The sequence below is a fragment of the Peromyscus eremicus genome, chromosome 9 (genome assembly GCF_949786415.1).
Source record: "Peromyscus eremicus chromosome 9, PerEre_H2_v1, whole genome shotgun sequence".
In the NCBI taxonomy this organism is placed as follows: domain Eukaryota; kingdom Metazoa; phylum Chordata; class Mammalia; order Rodentia; family Cricetidae; genus Peromyscus; species Peromyscus eremicus.
In genome coordinates, this window is record NC_081425.1 from 88,156,155 (window position 1) to 88,182,777 (window position 26,623).

General features: G+C 42.1%; 2 protein-coding genes across 3 annotated transcripts in view; one reads left to right on the forward strand and one right to left on the reverse strand.

The window, feature by feature from the left end:
• The window catches only part of Appl1 (adaptor protein, phosphotyrosine interacting with PH domain and leucine zipper 1), a 43,515-nt gene extending 39,700 nt beyond the window's left edge, over positions 1–3,815 (forward strand). Inside the window, exon 22 of the mRNA XM_059273980.1 lies at positions 334–3,815. Coding sequence (XP_059129963.1) covers positions 334–480 — 147 coding nt within the window. The 3' untranslated portion in view covers positions 481–3,815. The remainder of the gene's footprint in view (positions 1–333) is intronic.
• Positions 119–25,043, reverse strand: Asb14 (ankyrin repeat and SOCS box containing 14). 2 transcript variants are annotated; one of them, XM_059273983.1, is made up of 12 exons: positions 24,830–25,043; positions 21,620–21,815; positions 17,509–17,580; positions 16,990–17,132; positions 16,743–16,901; positions 14,334–14,582; positions 11,440–11,611; positions 10,599–11,142; positions 8,457–8,610; positions 7,606–7,807; positions 5,748–5,825; positions 119–411 (listed from the first exon to the last, which is right to left on the reverse strand). In XM_059273983.1, exons 2-10 carry the CDS (start codon positions 21,739–21,741, stop codon positions 7,629–7,631), a joined length of 1,794 nt encoding a protein of 597 aa, XP_059129966.1. In that variant the 5' UTR covers positions 21,742–21,815; positions 24,830–25,043; the 3' UTR covers positions 119–411; positions 5,748–5,825; positions 7,606–7,628. The 2 variants fall into 2 exon arrangements, with proteins under 2 accessions (XP_059129966.1, XP_059129965.1); XM_059273982.1 differs by lacking the exons at positions 5,748–5,825; positions 14,334–14,582; positions 16,743–16,901; ... (2 more) ...; positions 21,620–21,815; positions 24,830–25,043 and having other exon boundaries at positions 11,440–11,648.
• Positions 25,044–26,623: the final 1,580 nt, after the last annotated feature.

Here is a 26,623-nt window from a genome sequence, read left to right on the forward strand (position 1 = left end):
GCGGCAGTGGAGCTTGCTGACTGGGGGATTACTTGCGTGGTGTACAGTGAGATATGAGGATATTCAGAACATTAGCTGTAGAACAAGAAAGGGAGGATAAAATAGCAGACTGTTTTTTTTCATGTTTGCTTTTATGGAATTACTCATATGATGCCAAAATTCACCCTGGTGTCTGATTTGTTGAATATATATAGTCTTCTTCTCATCAGATTGCCAGAACTATGCATGTGACAGGCTTGGAGTGGCTCTCAAGCATAATACGAGTGCATAGAACACTAGTTCTCCATTTGACTGCTGACAGTTAACTTCGTTTCTTTTTTATCTTTCCACCAGGACTTGGAAGAGCAGAGTCGGTTGATAGCTGCTTCCAGTAGACCAAACCAGGCTGGTAGTGAGGGCCAGCTTGTTGTCCTTAGCAGTAGCCAATCGGAGGAGAGTGATTTGGGAGAAGAAGGGAAAAAAAGAGAATCGGAAGCATAAACTTGTTTTTGCTTTTTGATTGATTTCTCCCTTCCCCTGGAATGTGGCACAAGGTAACCATGTTAAAAGATCAAGGAGGAGACTAAGCTTTATATTTGCTTGTTTCAGCTTCATTTACAAAAGACTAAGCATGATAACAGGTTATATTGAGCATATCCTTAAAAAATAAAATACTGCGCATTATCATCAAATTCTGCCTACCTAAATAAGACCTGCTTACTTCCTGTAGTAGATTGCTGAGGAATCACACTTGCTCAAGATATTTTTCTTTCAAATTGTGAACACTTTTTATCTTGCATTGTAATTGGCTGTCTCCATAAGAAATTATTTATTCAGATTCTGACATTCGTATGTGTGCTCTCTCCCTTTCTTTAGGAATATCTTGTTGGTAGTGAGAGAGTGTTCAGCCGAATGAGCTTAAAATCCGTTCTGTGGAGAATTCTACAAGTTTGCAAATATTCTAACAATATTAAGTATGCAGTAGGATTTGTATGAAATCACCAGAACAGTGGCAGATGGTGCTGTTGATTTCAGGGCATTTTCTGGCTTTGCTCCCTGTCTCTGATGTACTATATCATGGCAGTAGGAAAGACACTCAAGTGTCTCTGTTGGTGTTGATGCAGTCCTTGGTATTTGTCACTGTCTTCTCAGTTCTCAGGTTGGGACTTTCATTATTGCTGCAGAGCAGTGAGGGTTAGAGTTTATTGAAAGATTTTGTTGTTGTTGTTGTTCAAACATTTTATATTAGAATTGACATGTAAAGGGAGTGTTGTAGAGTGATACATTGTATTTTCTGTATTGTGAAATAATTTTTATTAATAATAAGTGACATTTCAAAAGATGTTCTATAACAATTATGTTTACTGCTTAGAATAAAAATGTGCAGTTTGGTTTAGAGAACATAATCTTTTAAATTTCAGACTGATAATCCCAGTATTTTCATAATCCCACATTTTGATAATGAATTGAATTGCCACTTTATATCCACAAAGGCAAATAACTAATTTATGAGTATAGAATAATTTGTACTAATTATTGTAAATACTTTTACTTTTCAAATGAGTCACAGATCTAATTCTGTGAAAGACTGAAAAGGAATTGAACTCCTCATGTAGTATAGGACCAAGGAAGGAGTTAGCTTGCTACCAAGGTTGACATGTCCCTACAGTTTATCTTCTGTCAAAACTCTTTCTTCACTCAGATTTTAATCTGTTTGTAGATTTTGTTTTCATGTGTTCTACATGGAAAAGTGTATATATACATATGTATGCAGGTTAAATATATTGACTAAAGTATTTTACATAGTCATACATTTATAGATTTTCAAGAGGTTAACCACTAATTTCACAAGTAATTTTCTCTTAGTTCTGTATTAGAAGTGGCTTCTGTTTTAGGTATCAGAATATAGCTCAGATTCACACTCTTTAAGAACAGTTTTCTGTAGTAATGAGATAACATATACATACATATATATATATGTATATATATGTATATGATCATGATATTGTTTTTATCCATGTGCCAAATGGGAGTAATGGTTATTTAATATACTTTAAAGTCTTATATTACCTAAACATACAGTTAATTAGTAGCAATTTATGGAGTACATTTGGTTAAAAGTATATTTTGTACTTACTAAAGGGAATGCTTTCACATTAGTGTTTCCTTCTTGTTAAACTAGAAATTGCTGTGGTCAGTACTTGATTAGTTGTGGCAAGTCTTGCTTTTAAGACTTTATGGAGGTTGGTAAGGTATCTGGTTTTTGTTGTTGATTTTATTTGTTTTGTTCTTGTTGTCTGTTTGATTTTGGCAGTGCTGGAGATCCAACCCAGACTCTCACACATTCTAAATAATGCCTCTACCACTAAGCTGCATCCTCATCCCAAGTTTTCAGTTTCATGAAGTTTTTTCTTGATATAAGATGTCCTGCATACTTCAGGGGAAATATGTTGTTTTATATTAAGAGTGGTCACCATCAGGAGACAGTTTTACTTGCTGCTGCTTTGCATGGTAGCAAAATTCTGCTATTTGGATAAAAATTCAGGCTAGGAGTGAGGGTTTTCTAATTCTTTTTAAGTCACGTTTCATAGGAATTCCCACAGTTGCTGTCATGTCCACAGGTCAGACCAGAATGTGTTACAATGCCCAGGACACGTCCTTAGTGGGTTGAACAGTTCGGATGACTCCAGTTCTGTTGCTATTAAACTGTATGGGATTCTGCACATCAGCTTTAATCAGCTCTCCTGCTTGAAGAAGGCTGCCTGTGAGCTTTTTCCTAAACGTTAGTGCTGATCTTGGGCTGTTGTACTGTCCTCAAATCTCTCCCAGCTTTTTAGAAATTAACATTTCTTTAAAAAACAAATGAAATTTAGCCTACCTAATTCTATTGCGCATTCTGTTACTTATATTGACAGTACTTGCATAACCGTGGTAATAAATTCAATAGAAAATCGCTTATTTCTGTATTCTTGCTAGAGACTTGCTATAAACTTGCTAGAGACTAAAACTGCCCCTTTAAACAGAGTCCCTGAATCCTGAAGCTAATCTTGTTTTTGCCCTGTATTTAAAGATTACTTGGGTGTTTAATTTCAAAAGAATTCCTAGCTCCACAGTGTTGGGATGAGGAAGTTGCCGTTATTTTTGAGAAAAGGATAGTAGGATATACATAACATTGTAGGTCACCCGATTTTGTGTGGTGAACGTTTACCAGTTACTACAGGAACCACACTATTTACAATTTGAACTGACAATATTGGCAGACCCTGAAAGCTAGTATATTTCAAAATCTTCTGGTATCTGAATGAAATGAGAATATTAATTTGATAACAAGCCTGAGCATTCAGATCATACTTTAAATATTAAGCACACCAGTGTATGTCGCAAGCAAGCTTTTCATCTTGTTTTTAGCAAGTTTGAGTTATTTCTTTTTGATGAGATTTTTATTCTACATTAATAACAAAGATTTGAAACTAGAACTGTGCTGAACTTTTAATCAGCCTCTGGCTACACTTGTAAGTAATTGACTTCAGTTGATATGAATACTGGGGATTAAATGATAATTAATGTGCAAGACTGCTTTGTATATTTTGTGATTTTTGTAATGTAAGTAAATTGATTAACTCTTATTTCACTGATGATATTAACTAACTGTGCAGTGTACAATTAAAAAATCATGCAGCATCTCTTTAAAATTGGATTTGTGATCATGGTATAGCTTGTGGGGCAGAGAACTTATTTTTTCATTTGTCAAAATAGGTATTTGCTGACAAGGCTTCAAGAAATATGTTGGATTTTTTAAATGTATAATAAAGTCCATGATTTTTATACAGACTTTATGTATGAAATATTTGATAATTACTCTGAATTTTATTTCTCCAAGTAATTTCAGATATTTTCAGTCTGGGGCTGGAGAGATAGCTCAGCAGTCAAGAGCACATGTTCCTCTTCAGAGGCCTGAGTTCAGTTCCCAGCACCCACATCAGATGGCTCACATTTCCTGCAACTTCAGTTTCAGTGGATCCGACACTTCCTTCTGACATCCATGGGCTTATGCTCACATGCACTACCCCCCACAGACACAATACACACATATAATTAAAAATAAGAAGACAAATACTGAAGTTTCTTTTAATCCTTTGTAACAGTTTGGCCCCATAACAGCCAAAATAGGGAAAAAAGTCACTTATCAAGAAAAGTTTAACTTTTTTTATAGCAAAGGAAAGAGACTTCAATAACTATTCTAGTAAGTTATTTATGATACATGCTTTGTGCTGTTATCCTACTTGAAGACATTCCTCTGGTTATAAAGGCAGGTTATTGTTTACTCCTGCTTAAGTAGCTTGGACCTGCAACTTTAATACTAATGTATTTATTCCATGTGCTCTTTGTAGTTTATTATAGCACTTAGCAAGCTCTTTCCTTCTGCTGAGAGTTTATATTCTAATTCGTTTTGAGTTTTACAAAAATGTATATGTACTTGTAGGTCAAGGGAGTGGATGAAATTAACTAGAATTTTATAACTTATCTAACTGCGTATGTGACCTAAGCAAACATTTCAAGTTCACTATATTGGAAAAATTGTAGTGTAAAAATAATTATAGGTATGCGTTTACTCAAGTAGCTAATGTAGCCATGGATCCAAAGAGCTAGCCTGGTGGTGGTGGTGCAAGCCTTTAATCCCAGCACTCAGGAGGCAGAGGCAGGCGGATCTCTGTAAGTTCGAGGCCAGCCTGGACTACAGAGGGAGTTCCAGCACAGCCAGGACTACACAGAGAAACTCTGTCTCGGAAAACCAAAAGAATGGAAAAAAAAAAAAAGAAAGAAAGAAAGAAATCAAAGAGCTTTAGTTGCACTAAAATGGACTATGTTAATGCTAAAAATATTAAAACTGAATACGGAAACTTCAGTGTGATGGCTGACTGGGCTGCAGTGAAATGGAATGTATCATCTTACCTCTCTGAGGTGCCATTTGAACAAGACAAAACCTGGTTTAATGAACACCTGTTCTTTTCCTCACCTTTCTCATACAGAACACTATATATAGGAATAAAAAGTTGGTTTATTTTGTTTTGTTTTTCGAGACATAGTTTCTCTGTGCAGCTTTTTGCACCTTTCTTGAACTCACTCTGTAGCCCAGGCTGGCCTCGAACTCACAGAGATCCGCTTGCCTCTGCCTCCCAAGTGCTGGGATTAAAGGCATGTGCCACCACTGCCCAGCTTTAAAAAGTTTAAGTATCTTTTACTTATATACAGTGTAGCATAAGAATAAAAATTAATAATTAAAAATATTTTTATTATAAAAATTTAAATATAATTAAAATGTAATTAAAAATATTCTTTACATGTAATATAGTATAGAAATAAAAATTTAAACGGGCATCTTCTGTTGGTAGTGAGCCCTTTCTCTGTTCAGTACCAGCCTGTATTTAGTGCAAAAACCTTAAGTTCATTGATTCGAAAACCATTTAAATTCCTCTGCCAGGGATCACATTAATCAGTAAGTGGTGAGACATAACCAGGAATTTTCAGAAAGATGGCAAATGTTTTTCCCATCAGTGATAGAATTTCAGTTCAGAGTTCTAAATGACCCTGTCTGTGTACTTGACTATAAAGCAGTGATGTCAGCTGACTGGGATTTGAGCACATGGGCTGCTAGTTTCTAGGTCATGTAATGGGCTTCTTCTGCTCAGTTGATGAGAAGACATATTTTCTATAAAAAGATTACACAAGTCATGGACAGGTATGGTTGTGCACACTTTTAATCTTACCTCCAAGAGGCAGATGCAGTTGGATCTGTGAGTTCCAGGTCAGCAGAAATGAGAGAAAACAGTCGTCGGATGTGTCACCTGTCATTTTGAGTGCAAAGAAATTGTATTCATACACTTACTGTAAGACCGGTACACAGTTAGAACTGGGGGTATTTCAGTCACTTGAAGTCTGCTGGCTTCCAAGGCAAGCCTAGTAGCCTAAAATGGCTTTGAATTTGAGGTCCTCCCACCTCACTTCCTGAACAGTTTGGATTATAGGCATGTGCCACTGCACTTGCATGAGTTTTTGGTTTTGATTTTTAATTACCTTGCAGTTCTAGCATTGTGTTGAGAAACTATGTTCAAAGCTGCTTTAAAAATTTAAAATTTTTTTTTGGCAATCACACATGTATATATTTTGATTATATTTACTCCATCACCTCCTCTTATCCCCCTTCCATTCCCGCTGAGCCCCTTAATAAGTTCCCCTTCTACTTTATTATTTATTTTTTTGACTCACTAGTAATTAGAGTTGCTTGCTTGAGTATGAAGACAGGGCAGTGCAAATGTAACAAGTAAGTAACTTACTGGAGGATGGACAACTTCCCAGGGTTAAACCTGAAGAAAGCCACTCTCCTTTCCCTCAGCAGCTGTTAATTACCAATAGCTCCTTGGGGAGTGGTGGGGACTCATGAGCCCTCCCTGATCCATGATGGTTTTTGTTTGTTTTATTCATTTAGAGAGAGAAGTGTGTGTGTGTGTGTGTGCGTGTGCGTGTGCGTGTGCGTGCGTGAACCATGGTATGCATGTGGAGATCAGAGTATAACTTGTTAGAGTTAATTTTCTCCTACCACTGGGCTCTGGGGGTCAAATTCCAGTCATCAGGCTGATGTGGTAAGCGCTTTTCCCCTCTGGCACCACAATGGAATGCTAGCGGGCCCAATCTTGTTCAGGTAACCAAAGTTTCTGTGAGATCAGAAGATCACGATGACCGTGTCATGTACAGTGTTTCATAGCAGCCCTCCTCATCCTCTGACTCTTAACAGTTTTTCTGTTCCTTCTTCTGCCATGTCCTTTGAGCCCCAGAGGGGGATGTTGTGACGGTTTGTTTAAGGCTGAGCACTCAGTAGTTATTTATTCTTAGCATTTTCACCAGTTACAAGTCTTTACCTTAATTGACACCTACCGAAAAAAGAAACATCTCTGATCAAGGCTGAGGTAACTAATTGCTAATATATGTATTTAAGAGGCAGTTTGAGAACATGTTCATTTAGCAAAACATCAGTAGGATCCTTCCTAGGGCTTATGACCTCTGCAACCTGGTACTTTAAAAACACCACCACCACCACCACTCCCCCAAAACAAAAACAAAAACAAACCAGGTATATAGTACTAGGCATGAATTCCTTCTTGTGGGGTGAGTCTCAAATCCAATCAGAGAGCAGTTGGTTAGCCCATCACATCAAGGGCACATTTTGCCTGCCAGTTCAGTACTGTAGCGTGCAGAGTCCCCAGCTGGGTTAGACAGTGATGAGTCTGCTACTCCACCCTCAGATGCCTACATAGCAGCTCCAGCACTAGGAAAGCTAGCCAGCAAGGAGGAAACTTCAGCTCATTTCTTGATATCTTTGTGTCCAGCAACCAAAGTATGTAATGTCTTTAGCAATAGTGTCTCACCATTAAGTCATGGTGGGCAATCAGGAGCAAGAACAATGACCTGTGTTATCTGAGACTTCCGAGCCTCTCTAAACAGCTCATAGAGAGGTATCCCACACAGAACAACTGTAAATGATGGAGCTTACACTGAAGTTTTAATTACTGAGTGAAGAACAAGTCATTTACAACAAGTCAATTGTGAAGAAAATGCTGCAGGTTATACCTTTTTTCTCCAGAATAGGTCAGTTAGCAGGCTCCTGTAAGACTTCCTTGTCCGTAAAGGTCATACTCTTTGTAAAGGACATAAGCTTTTAGACAGTTGGGCAGTGGAAGAAATGACATGAAGACGGGGCAGCGCAGACGGAACCGTCCCATACACTTCCGGATCTTAAGGCGGCACAAGTGTTGTAGAGAACGAGGGTTTGCTGAAACAAAAGGAATTGCTTTGTTTTTTGGTGACCTGAGGGTTTAGTGGGCAAATGTATTTGATAATCTGTGTTAATAACATTTCTGTTTGCCATACTGTCTGTAGGGAAACAGCTCTTCAGTTCTCATCACAGCCTTCCATGAGGATAGTTTCAGAACCACATCAATTGTGAGTCTGGCTTATGAGACTCCCAAATCCTTCAAGTACTTAAATATCAGCTTCCCCATCTTATCTCTTCACTGAAAGCTCAAAGACCCCAGGAGAAACGAGATTAAGAAAATCTTAATTTGACCCAGGCAAGAGAATTCGTTTAGGGAGCTTCATTTTATATGCTACAGGGTTAGAACTTAGCTTTCCTTCTTGCTATTGCCAATTCATAACTTGTAACTCCTGGATGAATATTGTTTCTGTAGCCATAGGTTAAATGGGTTGAGGAAGAAGTGTTACCTGTCTACAAGTAAGTAACTAGATTTCATTTCATGGGAATTGATGATAAGCACACATTAAGTGTAGTTATGAATAGCACCGTTGTAAAAGAATAGCATTTTTCTATTCTTTTTAGGTCAACCTTTTAATCCGAAGAATGTTCTAAAAATAAAATAAAGATAAATGTTTTGGTAGGAATTTTCTGTAAGAAAGATACTCACTCAAGATAAAATGTATTTCTGACCAGAGCTTCTGTTTTTCAAGCACAGCTTTCAATTTTGAACAGATTTGAACTTGATCAACATAATCAAGCATCACACGAACAACTTTTCCAGAGAGATGCTGTAGCCATGACAAAGTTATGACTTCACAAAACTAAGAGGAGAACAGCAGAAAGCAAATGAAAAAGCACTGAGCATCTGTAGGGTAGCAGAGTCATGAAGAGTACTAAACTCAGGCACTAGCTTGTCTGATCTCAGGTGGCCTCAGAACTCCACAAGGAAACGAGGCTTGACAGATCGGTCCATATGTTTGTTGCTCGGTTGTCTGCAACAAAGATAGCTTTCTAGCCATCAGATGTGAGTGGGAGTCTGCACAGATACCCAGATACCCTTAAAGGGTAGACACATGGAGCCTTCTGGCCAGCTGGAATATGGGTGTGTGTTTCTCCTGTGAAACACAAAACTGTCTAGTTGGAAGATAAATTAGTTCTGGTTCTTAGAGAAGAGAATGAGACACTTTGGTTATTAAAAAAAAAAAATTTAGCATATGGGCGTCCTCATGCATGTGCATATATTGAGGTCAGAAGACAATGTTCTGGAGTTTGTTTTCTCCTTCCACTATGTGGGTTCTAGGAATCAAACTCAGGTCATTAGGTTTGGTGTTAAACACCTTAACTTGATGAGCCATCTTGCAAGTCTTTTTTTGTTGTTGTTGTTTTGTTTTAAGATAGAGTCTTAACTGGGTTGCTCAGGCTGGCCACAAGTAATGCCTCCTGAGTAGCTAGGACTCCATGTATGCCATCATGCCGGGCTGACATTTTATTAAAGCTTTTATTTTTTTGCGTTTTCTGTTATTTAGAACCTAAATCTGATCCTGATGCTAGAACAATATGACAGTTTGTCTTTAAATAATTTATGTGCCCTTACACAAGATGTCAAAATGAGAGTTGAAGTTATAATATATGGGCTGTTTGGGAAATAATACCAGATGGTGTATGCCTAAATGCCAGATCAGTGTGTAAAGTAACTTGTACCGTTATTACCTAAAATAAAACCTTTCACTTCATCAAACTGTTTCAAAATCTTCCATTAACCCTGTTATTTGTTTTGAATTTTTTTGGGGGGGGGCATGTTTTGAGACAGGGTTTCTCTGTGTAACCTTGGCTGCCCTGAAACTCACTATGTAGACCACACTAGCCTCAGACTCATATAGATCCACCTGCCTCTGCCTCCCAAGTGCTGGGATTAAAGGTGTGCACCACCACAGTCCAGCCTTTGTTTTCAAATTTTGATAATATAAATTCAGGTATGTGTAGAACATCCACTGTATGCTAAGTTCAGACCTAAAAGCCAAGGAAACAAAATGAACAAGAGCTGATGTTCATACATTTGTAAGGAGGTGCAGAATAGTTAAAATGATGATTCTAGATAAATGCTATAAAGGAAGTCTCCACAATAAGTGAGTTGATTGAGGGAGGGAGCTACGTAAGGTGCATAGGGAAGGGCCTATGGGAGCGGACACTTGAATAAGACCTGAAGAGTGGAAGAAGCCACTTGAAAGCCCTGGAAAAAGTTGAAGGTGAGGAAATAGCAGAGGAGGTAAGGTAAACCCAAGAGACTGCTATGTGAGTCTCTCTTCATCAGAAAGACGGCAAAAGGAAATGGGCTGATCAAGTTTGAGAGCTAAGAGAGAGCTAGCCAAAGAAACACAGTGATTATAGGTATGGGGAACTTAGAAACATTTTAGCTAAATAAATAATTCACAGAAAAAGTAGCTAGAATACAAGATTGTGTGCATTCTTTAAAGCCTGGGCTACCAAGTGAGTTCCAGGAAAGGCGCAAAGCTACACAGAGAAACCCTGTCTCAAAAAAAAAAAAAAAAAAAAAAAAAATCAAAAAAAAAAAAAACCTTGCTCTTGTGTTGAACTTGTAAAATATCCTCATAGTTCTGACGAAAGTCACTTTCTCCTGTGAATTATGTACTTCTTACATCTCCCCACTGTTAGGTTTAGTTATTTTATAATATATCATACTAGAGTCTTCCCAACATTGAGCTTTTCCAAGGGCATATTGTGTCTATTGTTACAGTTCCAAGACTACAGACAATACCTTTAGGGAATACCACCAGTACTGTGGACTTACCATAGTATCTTTAATAACTGTAGATGTCCAGCCTTCAAAAGTACAAAAGCGATGAACTCTGTCCCCGTGAGGACAATCAAAACATCGCTCTGTGTCATACCCATAATTCAACAGCATCCTGAGCATGACTTCATCTTTCAGTGAGTACTGTAGTGCTGATGGGAAATGCAGAGGGTTAACTCTGCAGAAGTAATTGACGTTGGCCCCGTGCCTCAGTAGTAGACTTATGAGCTCATAGTTGCCCATCCTGAGAGCTATCTGGAGACAGTTGACTGGGTCTTGATTGGGTAGAGCTCCAGCACTCAGAAGCAGCTTAGCGGAAGAGAGATCACCATTTGAAACAGCAAAATACAAGGCTGACTTCCTTTGATCATCATAATGTTTACGGATTCTCTGATCTAGCATGAAATTTACATCAAATCCAGCCTGAATGAGAAGTTCCAGGCACTGGGGGTGTGCCCCAGCTGCTGCGCAGTGAACTGGACTTATCCCACTCTTCTTGATGGCAGTAATATCCGTAACTGGAACCAACACCTTTAGAGCTCTGGGAAAAAAATTTCAAAATGCACTCAGGTTGTTACAATGCAGAGCTAACCTGTTTATGATCCTCTTATCCCTACACTGAATGTATATGTTAATCAGATGGTATTTAGAATCCCTACCAAAAGTGCTAGTTTCTTCAAAAACTCAGATGTCAAGTAAAATTTAATAAAACTACTGTTTAAGTTAAAACTGAATTAGCCAAATCATCTGAGACCCAAGACTTCCCATATTTCCCAAGCAGCTCTTTAAAAAAATTGGTTATTACTATTTCCTGTTACAATTACAGAATTGAACTTACAGTAAGTGGCCTTTGTCAGCTGCCACATGAATGGGCAGGTGGCCTGAACTTTTAGGAATGTTGGCATCAGCTCCATACTCTAGCAAGAGAGTCACAGAATCTGGATTTCCTCCTCTAACGGCTTCAAGTAAAATGGAGGAGGAATCAGAAGCCTGGCTGTGAACGTCAGCCCCTAAAAAGAGGAGAAGTCTCATTAGGCAAAGATTCTTTTCCACTCTATTGCTTAAGCAACCTTAATATACCATTACCTCCACTAAAAAGCGGCTCAGCAGTTAAGAGCAGTTGTTGCTTTTCCAGAGGACCAGGGTTTGGTTCCCAGCACCCATGAGGTGGTTCACAACTATCAGGAACTTCAGTTCTAGGGGATTTGATGCTCTCTTCTTACCTCTGGGCACCATACATACATGTGATGCACATACATGCTCGCAGACAAACACTCATACACTTAAAAATCAAACATTTTAAAACAGCACCTGTTATAGTAAAACACTAAGAATCAAAGACTAAAATATGTGCTCCCTTTTCCCAAGTGCTGTATAAACTAGTTGGGAAGAAAACCATGGGATAAGTAGTTTCTAAGTTACAGTTTGGTTGACTTTCAGAGTCGTTCAATAGGTCATTTGGCACTTGGAACCCCAGTAAGAATACTTGGTAACAGGTAGCTTGCTTTTGAGACTGGCTTAGAAAAGCCACCCTAACCCATAACATGCTTGCTTGTGGGGTGGCACAACAAGCAGCTATATTTCCATGTCATCTAATGATACTTTGATGAAAAGGGACATTGATTATTTTTCAAATTATTAGAGACTTCATATAATAAAGGACCCTAATTCTTAAAGTTGAGGACTGTTGAGAGCTACAAAGGTAAATGTGCCCACACTTTGTCGAGTATGTAGGTTAAGTGTCTCTAGAAGATCTAGGGCAGGGACTGGGAGGGGAGCTGGGAGCTGAGCACATTCTGAGCATATTTGGAGCTCAATGAAAAGGATGTGCCTTTAACTTAGAGCAGACTCCTTCATCACGAGGGCTGCACAAGAACCTCCTTCCTAGAATGCAGTAAGCAATCTAATAACCATTTCTGAGTGTTCACTATGTCCTGGTTCCTTTATGTGTGTAAAAATTTCTAAACTTGGGGCTGGAGAGATAGCGCAGTGGTTAAAAGTGCTAGCTGCTCTTCCAGAAGACCTGAATTCAGTTTCCAGCACCCAGGTTGGGTGGCTCACAACCACCTTTAACTCCAGCTCTGGGGTTTACACACCAATGGCATACACACAGAGAGAGACATATGTAATTAAAAATAAAATCTTGGTCAGGAGTGATGGCGCATACCTTTAATCCCAATACTGGGAGGCAGAGGCAGGTGGATCTCTGAGTTTGAGGCCAGCCTGGTCTACATGGTGAGCTCCAGGACAGCTGGGGCTGCATAGAGAGACCCAGTCTCAAGAATCAAAAATAAATAAAAATAAAATCTTAAAGAATTTCCGAACTTCACAATGAACCTCAGAAGTAGGTTCTAATATCCTCATTGAAAGGTGCAGAAACTCAGGCTTTCTGAGTTTAAGTTCCCCAAGGACACAGACCTAGTAGACAAGCAAGGTGATTAAGATATTTGTGTGCACATCTCCAGATCCAAGCTTACTTCTATGAGACCATGTTGCTATTGCGGCCACACAGGGTGGTAAAGTAATGTGATTTAGAGTCAGATATTACTTCAGGTGCTGACTCACTGGCCAGCAAATGGTGGTTTGGTAAAAGATTGAAAATTTGTTGTCTTTCCTCCGTCTCTATGTTTAAATCAGTGATCTAAACAAAGGCTTACTCTTAGGCTAGAGATGTAGTTTATTATTAGAGTTCTTTTGAAGAATGCAGAAGACTAGTTTAAACCCCAGGGAGTTGTGAGCTGCCATGTGGGTGCTGGGAATTGAACCTGGGTCCTCTAGAAGAGCAGCCAGTGCTCTTAACTACTGAGCCATTTCTCCAGCCCTGGCTAGTAAGTGTTTTTTTCTTTTTTCTTTTTGTAAGCTGTGAGCAGCTACTGTCTACTGGGTGTTTATGTGGTTGAGACAAAGTTGAGAGAGAGCGAGACACAGACAGAGACAGAGACTTAACGAACATGGATTGTTCCAGAGAGAGAGAGACAGACAGACAGACAGACAGAGACAGAGAACGAACGAACATGGATTGTTCCAGAGACTTGGTAGGAAAGAACAACCAACACAAAAGTTTAAAACTCTTAGCATGATGAGGGAGTATTGGGCAAAAGTCATCTACAGCCTTATAATTTGCAGAATTGTGTCATAAGAATTCAATCTCCACGTTTAGGCTTTTAAAAAATGTTTTGTTTTGTTTTGATAGGTTTTCACTGCATAGCCTTGGCTTGGCTGTCCTGGAATTAGCTCTGTAGACCAGGCTGGCCTCGAACTCACCATCTGCCTCTGCATCCCAAGTGTAGGATTAAAGATGTGTGCCACCACTACCCAGCTGAGTTCTGGGATTTTAACAGCCAACATTCACACACAATTTTCTCAAACACTGGTCTTTACAAAATGTTAAAGTCTATTAGTTTGAAACATCCCTTCAAGAGGAACTCTTTGGGAGTCTAGAGAGATAGTGGTTAAGAGTACTGGCTGCTCTTCCAGAGGACCCAGGTTCAATTCCCAGCACCCACAAGGCAGCTCACAACTGTTTTAATTCTAGTTCCGGGGTATCTGACTCCCTCTTCTGGTCTCTGTGGACTTTGCATTCATGTAGTAAATGGACATACATTCAGGCAAGACACTCACACACAAAAAATAGTAAGAAATAAGTCTTTAAAAACAAACAAATAATAAATCCCACCCCGCAAAGCAACCCTTGGCTCTCAGTTCTCCTGTAATCAGTCATTAGGTCAACCTTGCCTTTCTGTAGTAAGAGTTCCATGATTTCAGTGTGTCCACCTTGAGCAGCAAGGGCAAGAGGAGTAAACCCGTAGGAGCTCCGTGCATCTGGGTGGGCCCCAGAAGCCAGCATCAACTTTACCATGTCCCATCTGCCTAGCTTGGCAGCTTCATGGAGAGCAGTCCTCTCGTTGGCACATCGCAGATTGACATCCGCTCCATGGCTGATCAGCAAGGTGGCCATGTCGTAGGAGTCTTTCAGAACAGCTGGGAAATTGTGAAGTGGACATTATATTAATGTGATGTAAGGTAAGTGGTGTATAGCTAGTGACCCTTAGCTTTAAGAATTCTTCCCCTATCCTCACACTCCAGCATTTTGTGTTTAGGAAACACATTGTAAAATAAGGCAGATGCCGGGTTGTGGTGGCGCATGCCTTTAATCCCCAGCACTCGGGAGGCAGAGGCAGGCGGATCTCTGTGAGTTCGAGGCCAGCCTGGTCTACAGAATAAGCTCTAGGATGGGCTCCAAAGCTACATAGTGAAACCCTGTCTCAGAAAAACAAAACAAAACTAAACAAAAGTAATGTTCGTAGTGCTTTATATCAATGCAATGTTTGTTTTGTAAGCTATGAGCAGCTACTGTGTACTGGGTATTTACATGGTTGAGACAAAGTAATTGTTTTCTCAAGGAAATGGGAGCTTAGTGGAGAGGTTCACAAGCTGCACTCCTCCCTAGGATCCATAGGCAGTTAATGGTTGCTGGAGGATACTGAGACATTTCTTCAGCGGTAGACCACTCGTTGTCCGTGCTCCTGTAAATGACCTAGCACCCATGCTTCTTTAAGCAGCCCTCATTAAACTCACTGGATCATCAAAAACAAGGGCATGAAAGGGGGGGGGCAGAGCTGAAAAGTGGGAGTGGATTAGAGGGACGGGAGAGGGCAATGGGGGATGGACATGACAGAGTACATTATACACATACATGAAATATCGTGCCTAAATGCCACATCAGTGTACAAAGCAACCCCTGTATTTACCACCTGAAAATACATCACACAGAATAAAACTTTTCACTTTGCAGAAGTGTTATAATGAAACCCAGTATTATGCATAAGTAATGTATGCTTTTTTTTTTTTTTCTTAAAGAAAGAAAGGCCAGTGAGATGGCCCCGTGGGCAGAGGCACTCGCTGCCATGCCTGGTGACCTGTGTTCCATCCCTGGGTCACACATGGTGGAAGGAGAGAAACAACTTCTGCAAGTTGTCGTATGACCTCCACACACGTGCCCTGTCAGTGGACCTCCCAGCCACCCACACGCAATGAGTAAACAAATGTAAAAATATTATAAAAAGGAAAAGAAAATGCGTGTTTATCTGTAAATTCCTTCGGAAGGACAGAAATGCTAAGGCCAGTCTAAACTTGGCCTCGCTGTCTACTAAAATTGCTCCTTCACCCGTGACATGGAATGGTGGTGACAATTTTTACTTACATGTTCATTCTATTTTTGGAATTGCTTATGAAAACCGCCTTTACTAAAAGTGAACTCTGTATTTTTAATGAGAGTCTAAATGCTTAGTACAGGTCCTAAGACCCCAGCAGCTGCTTAGCAGGGGCCACTCACAGCAGCTGAAGCCACCTCAGCAAACGGATGGAGGACTAAGATGTAATTTCAAAATGTGTAGGGGAATGGCTCTGCTCACGGGAACTGAGAGTGTGGACCTGGTTCCCAGAGTGTGCAGTACAGAGTGCTCCCTGGGCTTCTTGGCGCTGAAAATGATCACGTAGTTAGCAACAACACAACAAAACAGTGTGCTGGCCTGGATCCCCGCACCACCAACACACAACATGAATAAAGGAAAGGCAAAAATCCAGAGAGGAAACCAGCCTTCCCCCATCATTGTGAACGACTTCAGAGGTTAATGTGTGTTTGCTTTTCACATGTCACTTTTACATATACTACCATCACGCAACACACTCGAGGTTTCGAGAGGGGGGACTGACCCGCAGTGTCTCTGGTGTAGTGCTCTGTAGTGTATGCACTGCCTTCTCAGAAAGAGTCAGGGCCATGGAGACAACTTTGAGAAGTGTGGTGTTGATAAGAATTCCATTTGTGCTGGATCTAAAGAGCCAGTCATTAGAATTCTTTCTTTCCCAACTATCTTTGTTCTTCCTCTGAGAATTTTTTTTTTTAAGTTTTGTTTCTTGGGACACAGTTTCAAAATCCATGCTAGCTTTTAACCCACTGTGTGAGTTAAAAGTCAGGAACATTTGGTCACAAGTGAAGTCACCACAACCAGTTGTCCGAAAGCTAGAAAGCGGGTCTCTGTGTCTGGCCGGCAGGTACCGAATGGACAGGGCCCTAACTGTAAAAGCCTGTGGGGATGGAGGAGACCTAGACCCTTCTCCAAAAACAAGGTGTTCATTTACCTGTAAGAAGAGGAGAATTGCCTTCCAAATTCTTAGCATTTGGATCGCAGCCATTGAGAAGGAGAAAATGGGCATTTTCTAGGAGGCCAACGCTGACAGCCAAAAAAAGTGGTGTTTCACCGTTGTGGGTGGTCTGTTCCCACACACTGGGTTTGGAAGCTGAAACAAATTCATCACACCACACAGGTTAAGATGCAGAAATAAACTTATTCTTCAGAAGCATCAAGAGGAGTGAAAAGGAGTTTACCATTCAGGGTTATTTCTAAGATGTTCTTATTTAACTGCACTGCCGCCTTGTGCAGAGGAAGCCAGCCGTCCCCATCGGCTTCATCAAATGCAGACTGGTACTTGGTTAAGTGTGCCAATGCACCTTCCTTACCTGGTACAGGGAAAACAAAGCAGATTCACATTTGGCACACACAGGAGCCTACGCTACTTCTGAAATCTACCACCACGGCTGGAGTGAAGGAGAAGAAGAGTCTGAGCACCATCTTCAGTGACAGGCAAGTTTAGCCGTCATAGGACCAGCACCGAGGCTTTGTACCCAGCATCCCTCACACCCAGACCCAGGACCACCCCCAGCTCTGTCTGCACAGGAACTCTGGCATTCTTTGATAAGTTATGCTGAGGTATTCTCTCAGAAAAGGCCACTTCAGCTTCTGGGCCCCTCAAGTGCCTGGTCTGTGGGAGGAGACTGTTTCCAGGCTTTTGGAGCATGAAAGGAAATGCTGCCACCGCTGTACCTCAGCACACATTGAAGGGAGACTAGGAAGAGTACTTAACTGTCTCTATTGCTTCAACTATCTCCTTATGGTCAGCACTCGAAACGGAATGGGATCTGCATAGAAAAAAATCTGTGGTTATAAACCTGCTGTTTCTGATGGAAGCCCAAAGGAAAAGGCAAAGACCGCAGTCGTTACTCAGGGATGAACTCTCATAGGAGGCAACCAACGAGGCCCAGTGGAAACACTTGCCACGAGGGTGGGCGTGCAGCTTAGTGTTAGAGTGCTTGCCTAGCATGCAGCATCTTAGGTTTGATCTCCAGTTCACATGTGAATGCATGCACACACCCATGCACACTCACATACATGTGCTTGTGCATGAGTACAAGGGTTGGGGGGAGAGAGACCATTTGTGAACTGTAGAACGTTTCTCAATACATTATAGGGAAACGGCCTCTCCAGGTCCGCCATCCCTCATTAGACATAACTTCTTGGAGGCAAGGAAACAGGTCTACTCGGGAGCCTAGACTGCAGTGTGTGCCTTCAATAAATGTTGCCGAACTGACTCAAACCTGTCTGACATTGAAATAGCATTGTACCACATGAAAAAAAATTGATAGCTACCCTATGATTTAGCAAAAATTATTGTTAAAAAGTACATAGGGTGTGAATTCCCCATAGTCAGAATTCTTTCTCAGGAAACAGTAACAGTTTAAATTCTACTTTTATGAAAATATCTAGACATGAAAGCATTGTATATGAATTTTTAAATTTTGAGACAGGATCTGACTGTGTAGCCCAGGGCTGCTTCAGACCCCTGCCTCATGTCTGCCTCAGCAGGGATTGTAGGCGTGCGCCACTGTGCCTGGATTCAACACATGCATCTTAGATGATTTTCTCTGATTACTCAATGAGTCCAGGTTGGAGAGAATGACTTTTCTTAGACACTTGGTCCTGTTCACAGCGTGGCCAGTTGATTCTCCTTTAAAACAGTGCTCACGGGTGTAGTGCTGTGTTAGTTTCTATACATTCTGTAAGAATGACCACACTGTTACTGACTTAAAACAGCACAAATCCGTTACTTTACAGTTCTTCGGTTCTGGACGCTCACACAGATCTGGCTCCTCCTGAAGGTTCGAGATAAAATTCTCTGTCCTTGTCTTTTCCAACTTCTGGAGCCATCACAGGGTTGGGATGTGGACCCGTTTCCTTCTTCAGGTCCTTGATTGGGGGCAGGCCTCCCTCCTGTGACACCTTCCAGGGGCTCCCCTCTTCCTGCCCCCACCCTTCACCTTTCAGGGCCCACCTGGGTCACCACACTAGGTGATTAGCATCCTTAATTCTATTTAGCTTTACTTCAGTTTGCTAGATAAGGTTTGTGTACTCATGGTCTAGGAACTAGACCTTTTTTTTTTTTTTGTTACAGTTAGAAAATACTATAGGATGCTGGAAATACGACTCAGTGATTAAGTGAGTAAGTGCCTTTAGGCGGCCACTACTCCACACAACACAAGAATATTCTCTCTTTTTTTTCTCCCCGAGACAGGGTTTCTCTGTGTAGCTTTGGATCCTGTCCTGGATCTTGCTCTGTAGCCCAGGCTGGCCTCGAACTCACAGAGATCCGCCTGCCTCTGCCTCCCGAGTGCTGGAATTAAAGGTGTGCGCCACCACTGCCAGCAAGAATATTCTTGTTGTCTTTCGTGTGTGTGGTCCGTGTGTGTACATGTTCACGTGTGTGCATGACTATTCATGAGCACGAGCAGAGGTCCCCATCTGGTGTCCTCCTCCACGCTCCTCCACCGTGTCTTTCAAGATAGGCTCTCTCACCAGGAGCTCATCATTTCAGTCAGATTGGCTGTTGGCTGGCAGTGAACTGTGGGTACTGACATGTCTCCGCCTCCCCGAGCACTAATGTCGCAGATGTGCATCACCATGTCTCTAACTTATGTGGGTGCTGGGGATCCGAACTCAGCACCTCGTGTTTGTGCTGCAGACTTTATCCAGCCTCCATTCTAGATTTCCAACACCAGCGAGTGCCTGGCCCAATCATCAATCTTCTCTGGGTATTGTAGAGGTTTCAAAATTTAGTAAATGAAATTTATGTAATGACTACCATTTCAGTTTCCACGAAACATTTCCATACTTTAGTCAGAATCTCGTACACTTTTAGACTAAAGGTATTAATTCAACATCAATTGCTTGGTTGTGCATTTTAAAACCACAATCATAAGGCTGATGTGACAAGACAACCTATTACGTCTGATTTCTTTGTAAAACTTTAAGCATTGAAATACTGTTTTAATCATCATCCTAAAGTGAACACCAATGTCTAGGAACAGTGGTGTGGTGGGAATCACAGACTGTGGACCCCCTGGCTCTTCATCAGCTGAGTGAACTTGAAATAGTTACTTTTCTGTGCTTTAGTTTCCTTCTTTCTAAATGAGAAAATGAACAGGACCTCTGCACAGAGAAGTAATGAGAATTAAAATTTAAGTGAGTTAAAAATTATGAACAGTTCACAGAATATTGTGATCACACCATAAATTTGTTACAGTTAGAAAATACTATAGGATGCTGGAAATACGACTCAGTGATTAAGAGCATGTACTGTGCCGGGCGGTGGTGGCGCACGCCTTTAATCCCAGCACTCGGGAGGCAGAGGCAGGCGGGTCTCTGTGAGTTCCAGGCCAGCCTGGGCTACAGAGTGACATCCAGGACAGGCTCCAAAGCTACAAAGAGAAAACCCTGTCTTGGAAAAAAATAAAAAACAAAACAAGCAAACAAACTAAAGAGCATGTACTGCTTTTGCAGAGGACCAGAGTTTGGTTCCCAGCACCCACACTGGGCAGTTCACACCCACCCCTAACTCCAGCTCCAGGGGGATCCTACACCTGTGACCCCACAGGCACCTGTACTCAAATGCATAAATCCACCCCCCACACATCCAATATACAAGATGAATCTTTAAAAATCCTATAGGTTTGATTTAATCCTCATTTTCATATTTAAGTGTAAGATCATTTGAGGTTAAAAAATATCCTGCTTTATCTGAGCAGGTGAATAGAGGTTGCCATGCTAAGCAACCTGGGCTTATCACCCAGAAAAACAATGGTTTCAACCTCAGAGGGCCAACGTTGCCGATCAGAGAGCATACACATAGCTGTGCATGACTGTGAACTGTCCACACCTGGGGTAAGGGCGGGTCTTACGCCGTTCAGAGACCTGGTGGCTGTTTCCTACCATACTGCCAACTTGAATCCCTTCACCCAGAGGCATCAGCCTCTTCTGAGGTTCCAATCGGCCCTTGGATCTGGGTAGATGAAGACTGGGCTCCTCACCTGCCTCACTGAGGGAATTTTCCATGTGTCTTGGTTGGGTTCATGTGTACCTTTAACTCCCTAAGGACAATCGTGTCTGGTCTTCTCTGCCCCTTCCTAGCCTTCATTCATTTCTTCCTTCTTTCCAGTGTGCATCTTCTCACCCAGATTTGTGGTTACTGTCCTTCAACTATTTGCTTTACTTATTAATTCTTAATCTTTCCAAGACTATTTTCTGTGCATCTGGGTATCATATCCTATACACACTTAAATTGCAGTTATTCGTTGGGAATGTAGCTCAGTGGTACAGTGCATGCTTTGCAGCCCTGTGGCCTTGGATTCAAATCCAACCACTACTGGAAAAAAAAAAAAAGACAATTGTGGTGGTTTGAAAGAAAATGGCCCCCAAAGGGAGGGGCACTATTAGAGGGGGGGCTTGTTGGAGTGGGTGTGGCCTTGTTGGAGGAAGTGTGTCATTGTGGGGGTGGGCTTTGAGGTCTCTTTTCTCCAGTTTCACTAAGCGTGACAGTCAGTTGACTTCCTGTTGCCTGCGAGATGTAGGACTCTGAGCTATTCCTCCAGCATCACGTCTGCCTGCATGCCGCCATGATAATAATGGACTGAACCTCTGAAACTGTCAGTGAGCCCCGGTTCAGTGTTTTCCTCTAAGAGCTGCCGTGGTCCTGGTGTCTCTTCAGAGAAACAGAACACTGACTAAGACCCTCCCTGGGCTCTGTCTGCCTTCCCCTTCCCTGTTTGTTACATTAGCGTTAAGATCATGACTCGTCTCACCTGTTGAATACTTCTTAACACCCGATGCCCATGAGGAAGACATTACCTCTCATCTTCTGATGTGGGCTGAGTTAGTCGTGGCTTGTAAATATCCAGCAAACTCCGTTGAATGACCAGTTGGGTGTCAAAGTCAGCATCTGCGTCCTCATCACTGTTGGAGTAATCCATGTGCAACTTGGATAGGTTCACTTTCAACTCAGAGTGAGTTCAGGTAGTTTTTCCAGTTGTGAAAAGATTTTCAACTGCTTAAAAATATGGATGACATTTAGAAAACTAGAAAGTTGATAGGATTGAATAATGAAGAAAATGCAAATTTTGAAAACAAAATATTCATTTGAAAATTTCCCATGAATTTAAACGTTTTCTGGATTGCCATAGAGTCAACATAAATTAGAAGTTTCTGTAAATAGACATTTATTTAAATCTTATTCAAGAAAACCTTCCTTTCATATGAGACTTAGGTTATAAATCATTGCCAACTATACACCAAAGGTTAATGTCTAAAATATGTAAAGAACTGCAAAACTTAAGTACCCAAGCCCTCAAATGATCTAGCCAATCTGAAGGCTAATGAACTGTATAGATAGTCCTCAAAAGAAGAATTTAAATGGCCAGACAACGAGATGCCCCAGTACCAGAAGGTGCTCACAGCCTCTGGGGGAGAAAAGGCATCAACAGCCGTACCCAGCACTGGATCCTGCATATCACAGTAACAGCATGTTTAGGAAGAGATGCCCAGGAGTGTGAGAACTAACCACTTTCTGATGGGCCATGAGACCTGCTCCACAGGAGGGACTTCATGCTTGGGACTGTCAACCTGGTCATCTTGCTTGAGATCAGAGGCTTGGGGGGGGTGGGGGGGGGATCTAGCATTGTTGTTTTACAATTGGCACACTGCCAAACTGCTTTCTAAATATTTATGTTTATAACCATAGATTTATGCTGCTCTAATCTTTGCTACAGAAGCTCCTGTTTGCAATGAGTGGTGGTTAATATAGAAACCCACAAATGGTTTAAGTGTGGGGTATAAGTAACTGTGACATCTCAGCTGTGGATGACTCCCAGACAGCCACACCCCCCATCTCAAGGCACACTGAGGAAGAAGGGGCAGCTGGGAGGGGGCGAGCTGCAAAGTGACTTTCGGACAGGATACAGCTGTTGCACACAGGGCATGGCCCCACACCCATGTACACATCCGGGCGGCACTGATCGGGCTCAGGTGGCGTTTGATAGCGGTGAACTAGAGGACATGAAGCTGGGAGGGGGACAGAGTGGGAGGTACCAAGAGGAACTGGAGAGAAGTAGTAGTGAATGGAGATCAAGACAGCTTGTATAAATGCATGAAATTTGCAACGAATAAATAAAAATACTGTTTACCAAACAAAAACCAACCAAAAGAAAATGGCCAGCAAACATCTAAAACACTGTTCAGCGTCAGCTTCCTCAGCCATTAGGGAAATACAAATTAAGCCTCCTTTGGAGATGGCTCAGTTTGTACACCGACATGAGGACCTAGGTTTGCAGCCCAGCACCATGCAAAAAGGCGGGTGTAACGCACACATTTCTAACCCCAGTGCCAGTTTAGACAATCAGTGAGCACAGGGTAAACGAAAGTGTGAGGTCTGGTGTCAAAAAATAAGGCAGAGTAGATGTCTGTGGTCTCCAAAACAACACAGGCTACTGTCGTCACCCTGTTTACTCACAGTGACTCCTGGTTCATTGCTGTCAAACGCCACCCGAGTCCAATCAGTGCCGCCCATACAGGAACATGGGCGTGAGCCCATCCCCTGGAGCCTGAGCAACTACCAGAAAGCCACATCCCTAAAAGAGAGTGACCTTCTCTCCCTCAGCAGCTATCAACTGTCAGTAGTTCCTCAGCGAGATGCAGGGCCTCACAGGCATCCACACTGGCATTTAGACTGGTTTCATTTTATGAAGGTGCTGTGGATAACCACAGCTGCTGTGCACTGTGTGCAGCAGCTGTATCGTGTCTGAAGTCATCACCTTGCAGCTCTCCTCGCCTACTGCTGAAGACGCCACATCCTTTGGCTGCAGGAAAAAAAAAATCAATCTCAAACAACCAGTAAAATTTATCCCTGCTGGCTAGCTTTCACAATAACCACGGTTACCTGCAAGAGACCTGCACAAGATCAAACTCACCAAGTTCTGGTGTATATGGAACAGACAGTCTCTGTCCCATCCTTACTGCAGAGCTACTGTCAGCTGATATATTCAGGTGAGTGAATGGAAATCATTTTTTAAAGAGATGTGGTTACTGATAGGATTCCCATGCTCCAGGGCATGGCCCCACATTCACCCACACACATATGGAGAGTACTAACTGAACTTAGTGGGTTATAAAAAAGAAAAAAAAAACCCACAAAACAAAATAAGGACAAGAAGCTTGGAGAATGACATGTTGGGGGAAATACATGACCATATTTCATTGTATGCACTCATAAAAATGTCAAGAACAAATAAAAAATTAAAAATGAGGTGGACAGCAATAGAGAAGTAGATCCCACATCGCCCTCTGCCTTATACACACACACACACACACACACACACACACACACACGCACGCACGCACACGCACGCGCACGCACACGCACGCACACGCACACACACACACACACACACGCTACATGAAATTAGACAGGGACCATAAGAGGAAATGGTTTTAAAGGAGAGGGAGGGAGAAAGAGAGAGTGATGGAAACATATGAAAGTCAAAAGGGGAACTGTATGGGGAAGGAAGGGGCTCAGGAAGAAAGACAGGGGAGGGCAATGTCGGGGGAGGGAACAAGTAAAGTATAATGACAGATGCGTCTGAAAATCTCACAATCAAACCCGTTTACATGCTAACTTCAAAATTTAAAGCAAAACGGTAAAAAACAACAAAAACAAACAAAAAACTACTTGTGAATAAATAATTACATGAAACTTTAAAGGGATTTAAAAAAAGCCCAGGCCATCTTTGCAATACTGAAAGTGTTTATTATTGACTTATTGTGGACAGGGCATGTGAGTTTTTCCTCAATGATTCTAGCACCCAAAAGAAGATCTTCCCTATACAGTGAATGTTGTGCTAAAAATACTATTTTATCTAGTAAACACTGAAAGTGACATGCTATGGGAATGAACGCACCACAAAGAATAGGGATAGCAGTAGTTAAGACGAGCCAGTGTACTAGGCAATATCTAAATGGTTTAAAAAGAACATTACTATAGAACAGGCTCTAAAGACTAATTTTTACCTTTTTAAATATCTTCTAGGACTGCTCTGAAGTTTCCATGTTGCAGGTATCTGGATCTCCACTCCCCTCTGGTGACCATTATAAATAGCTTTACTATAAATACTCCATCATAAGACAGTCTGGCATGTTTTCCTTGTTTTTCACACGTGGGTTTGTGCTGTCTGGAAACATGACCTCTTTTCTTCACTGCCAGATTCGTCAGATTTAAAAGATTTCATCTTATTTGGGAGATGGAAAGTATTTTCAGGGGATTAGCCATGGGGGGGGGGGAATCATTTTCTTAAGACTTAGGCACATGGCCACTGGAGACCAGAATTTCTCACTTAAGAGGTGTTAACATTCTGACCCGCCCCTTGAAATCCTGCTTCTTGGGCCACACTGCGTCCTGGTGTAAAAACCTCATTTTAAGGAAAACTCCCCTTTCTCCCTCCTGCTTTTCCTCCCACGAGGTGTGCACCCTTGACCTCTCTTTCTCTCTCTCTCTCTCTCTCTCTCTCTCTCTCTCTCTCTCTCTCTCTCTCTCTCTCCCCCTTTCTTCTCCCCCTCTTCCCTATCTTTCTCTTCATCTCTGTTTTATAATAAACTTTCCACATGGATGCAGTACCTGGGTGTGAAGGACTGTCCACATGCTGCTGCCTCCTGCATCTGCCCAGCATTTTTTCCCCTCATGAGCGGGCCCTGGTCTGGCCAGCCTTGGGTCCTCCATGTGCACAATTCATAACATTGGCACCCAGTGTGGGGCAATCCCACTGCCTTCTGCCCACTGTCTGACAAGCTCTGGGACCCTGTGCTGCCCACCATTTTTCCAACTGGAACACCACCAGGGACTCTTCACCCTATGGGATTGGTAAGATTCCTCCCTTCCCTTCTGGCCATTTTCCCACAACTGAGGATTCCTCTCAGCTTGCTTGCCGGTACCACGCGTCTTTCAGGCTTTAGGCCCCCTGGCCCCCGGCCCTATGCGGCCGCATATGGAAACGGCCTGTGTCCACTCAGTTCCACGGCCCACAGCCTTTGTTACGATGGTCCATGGGCTATCTTGCACCGTTATCATTGGCCCTCGCTGACCCTCTGGGACACTCGAGGTCAGTTTGCAAGGCCTTCTACCTAACTGTGGAAAAATGTGCCTACCCTACCCCAGCTCCCTCCTCATCACCCACCTCCCCATGCTCCTCCAGTGTCTGCTAAGCAATTATGTCATCACCTGTCGCCAGGTTCCTTTCCGCAACATGTAAAATTGCCTGCCAGGAAAAGCTCGCTCTCTCTGCCTGTCCCTTGCCTCTAATTCCTCTCCTTGTCTGTAATTCTATCTCTTAAATGTTTTCCCAATGCCGCTTAACTCGGTTGCCAGGACCTGCTATTCCAACCGAGGGAACTTGGCGTGAAGCCCCTCCTGCTCTGGCAGCCTGTGCAGTGGCCGCAGAAATGTCTGTTCACTTGACTGTATTTCTGCTGCTGCCGCTGCTGGCGCTGCTGGGTCAAGCCAGGCGGAGCATAGACCCCTGCCCCCACCACGCCCGCTTGCACCATGCTGCAGCTCAAGGAAGGCGTCCCTCTCTCCCGCCAGGCTGCACTGCTACTCTGTTTGCCAGTCGGCCCCACAGCACCACCTCTGAGCTCCAATGCATTCCAGTAAAGTTTCCCAAAAAACTTTTCTCCATCTTTCTTTCACAAAGTCTACTTCCTATGTTGAATGGAAATGTATGATTGATATGACCATCTATATTTCTTTCTGACTTTGAAACACTTCAGTTTATCTGTTCCTTATCTGCTCAGTTTATTTTGGGAAAAAAA

Excerpts from the sequence above, each read along its gene's own strand:
- Asb14 (XM_059273983.1), bottom strand. The coding sequence starts at position 21,741 with ATGGATTACTCCAACAGTGATGAGGACGCAGATGCTGACTTTGACACC. Across the intron at positions 17,133-17,508 it reads ACAGTTAAGTACTCTTCCTA|CCCTGTACCAGGTAAGGAAG; the intron begins GTCTCCCTTCAA and ends CTGCTTTGTTTT. Across the intron at positions 16,902-16,989 it reads CTTAGAAATAACCCTGAATG|CTTCCAAACCCAGTGTGTGG; the intron begins GTAAACTCCTTT and ends AATTTGTTTCAG.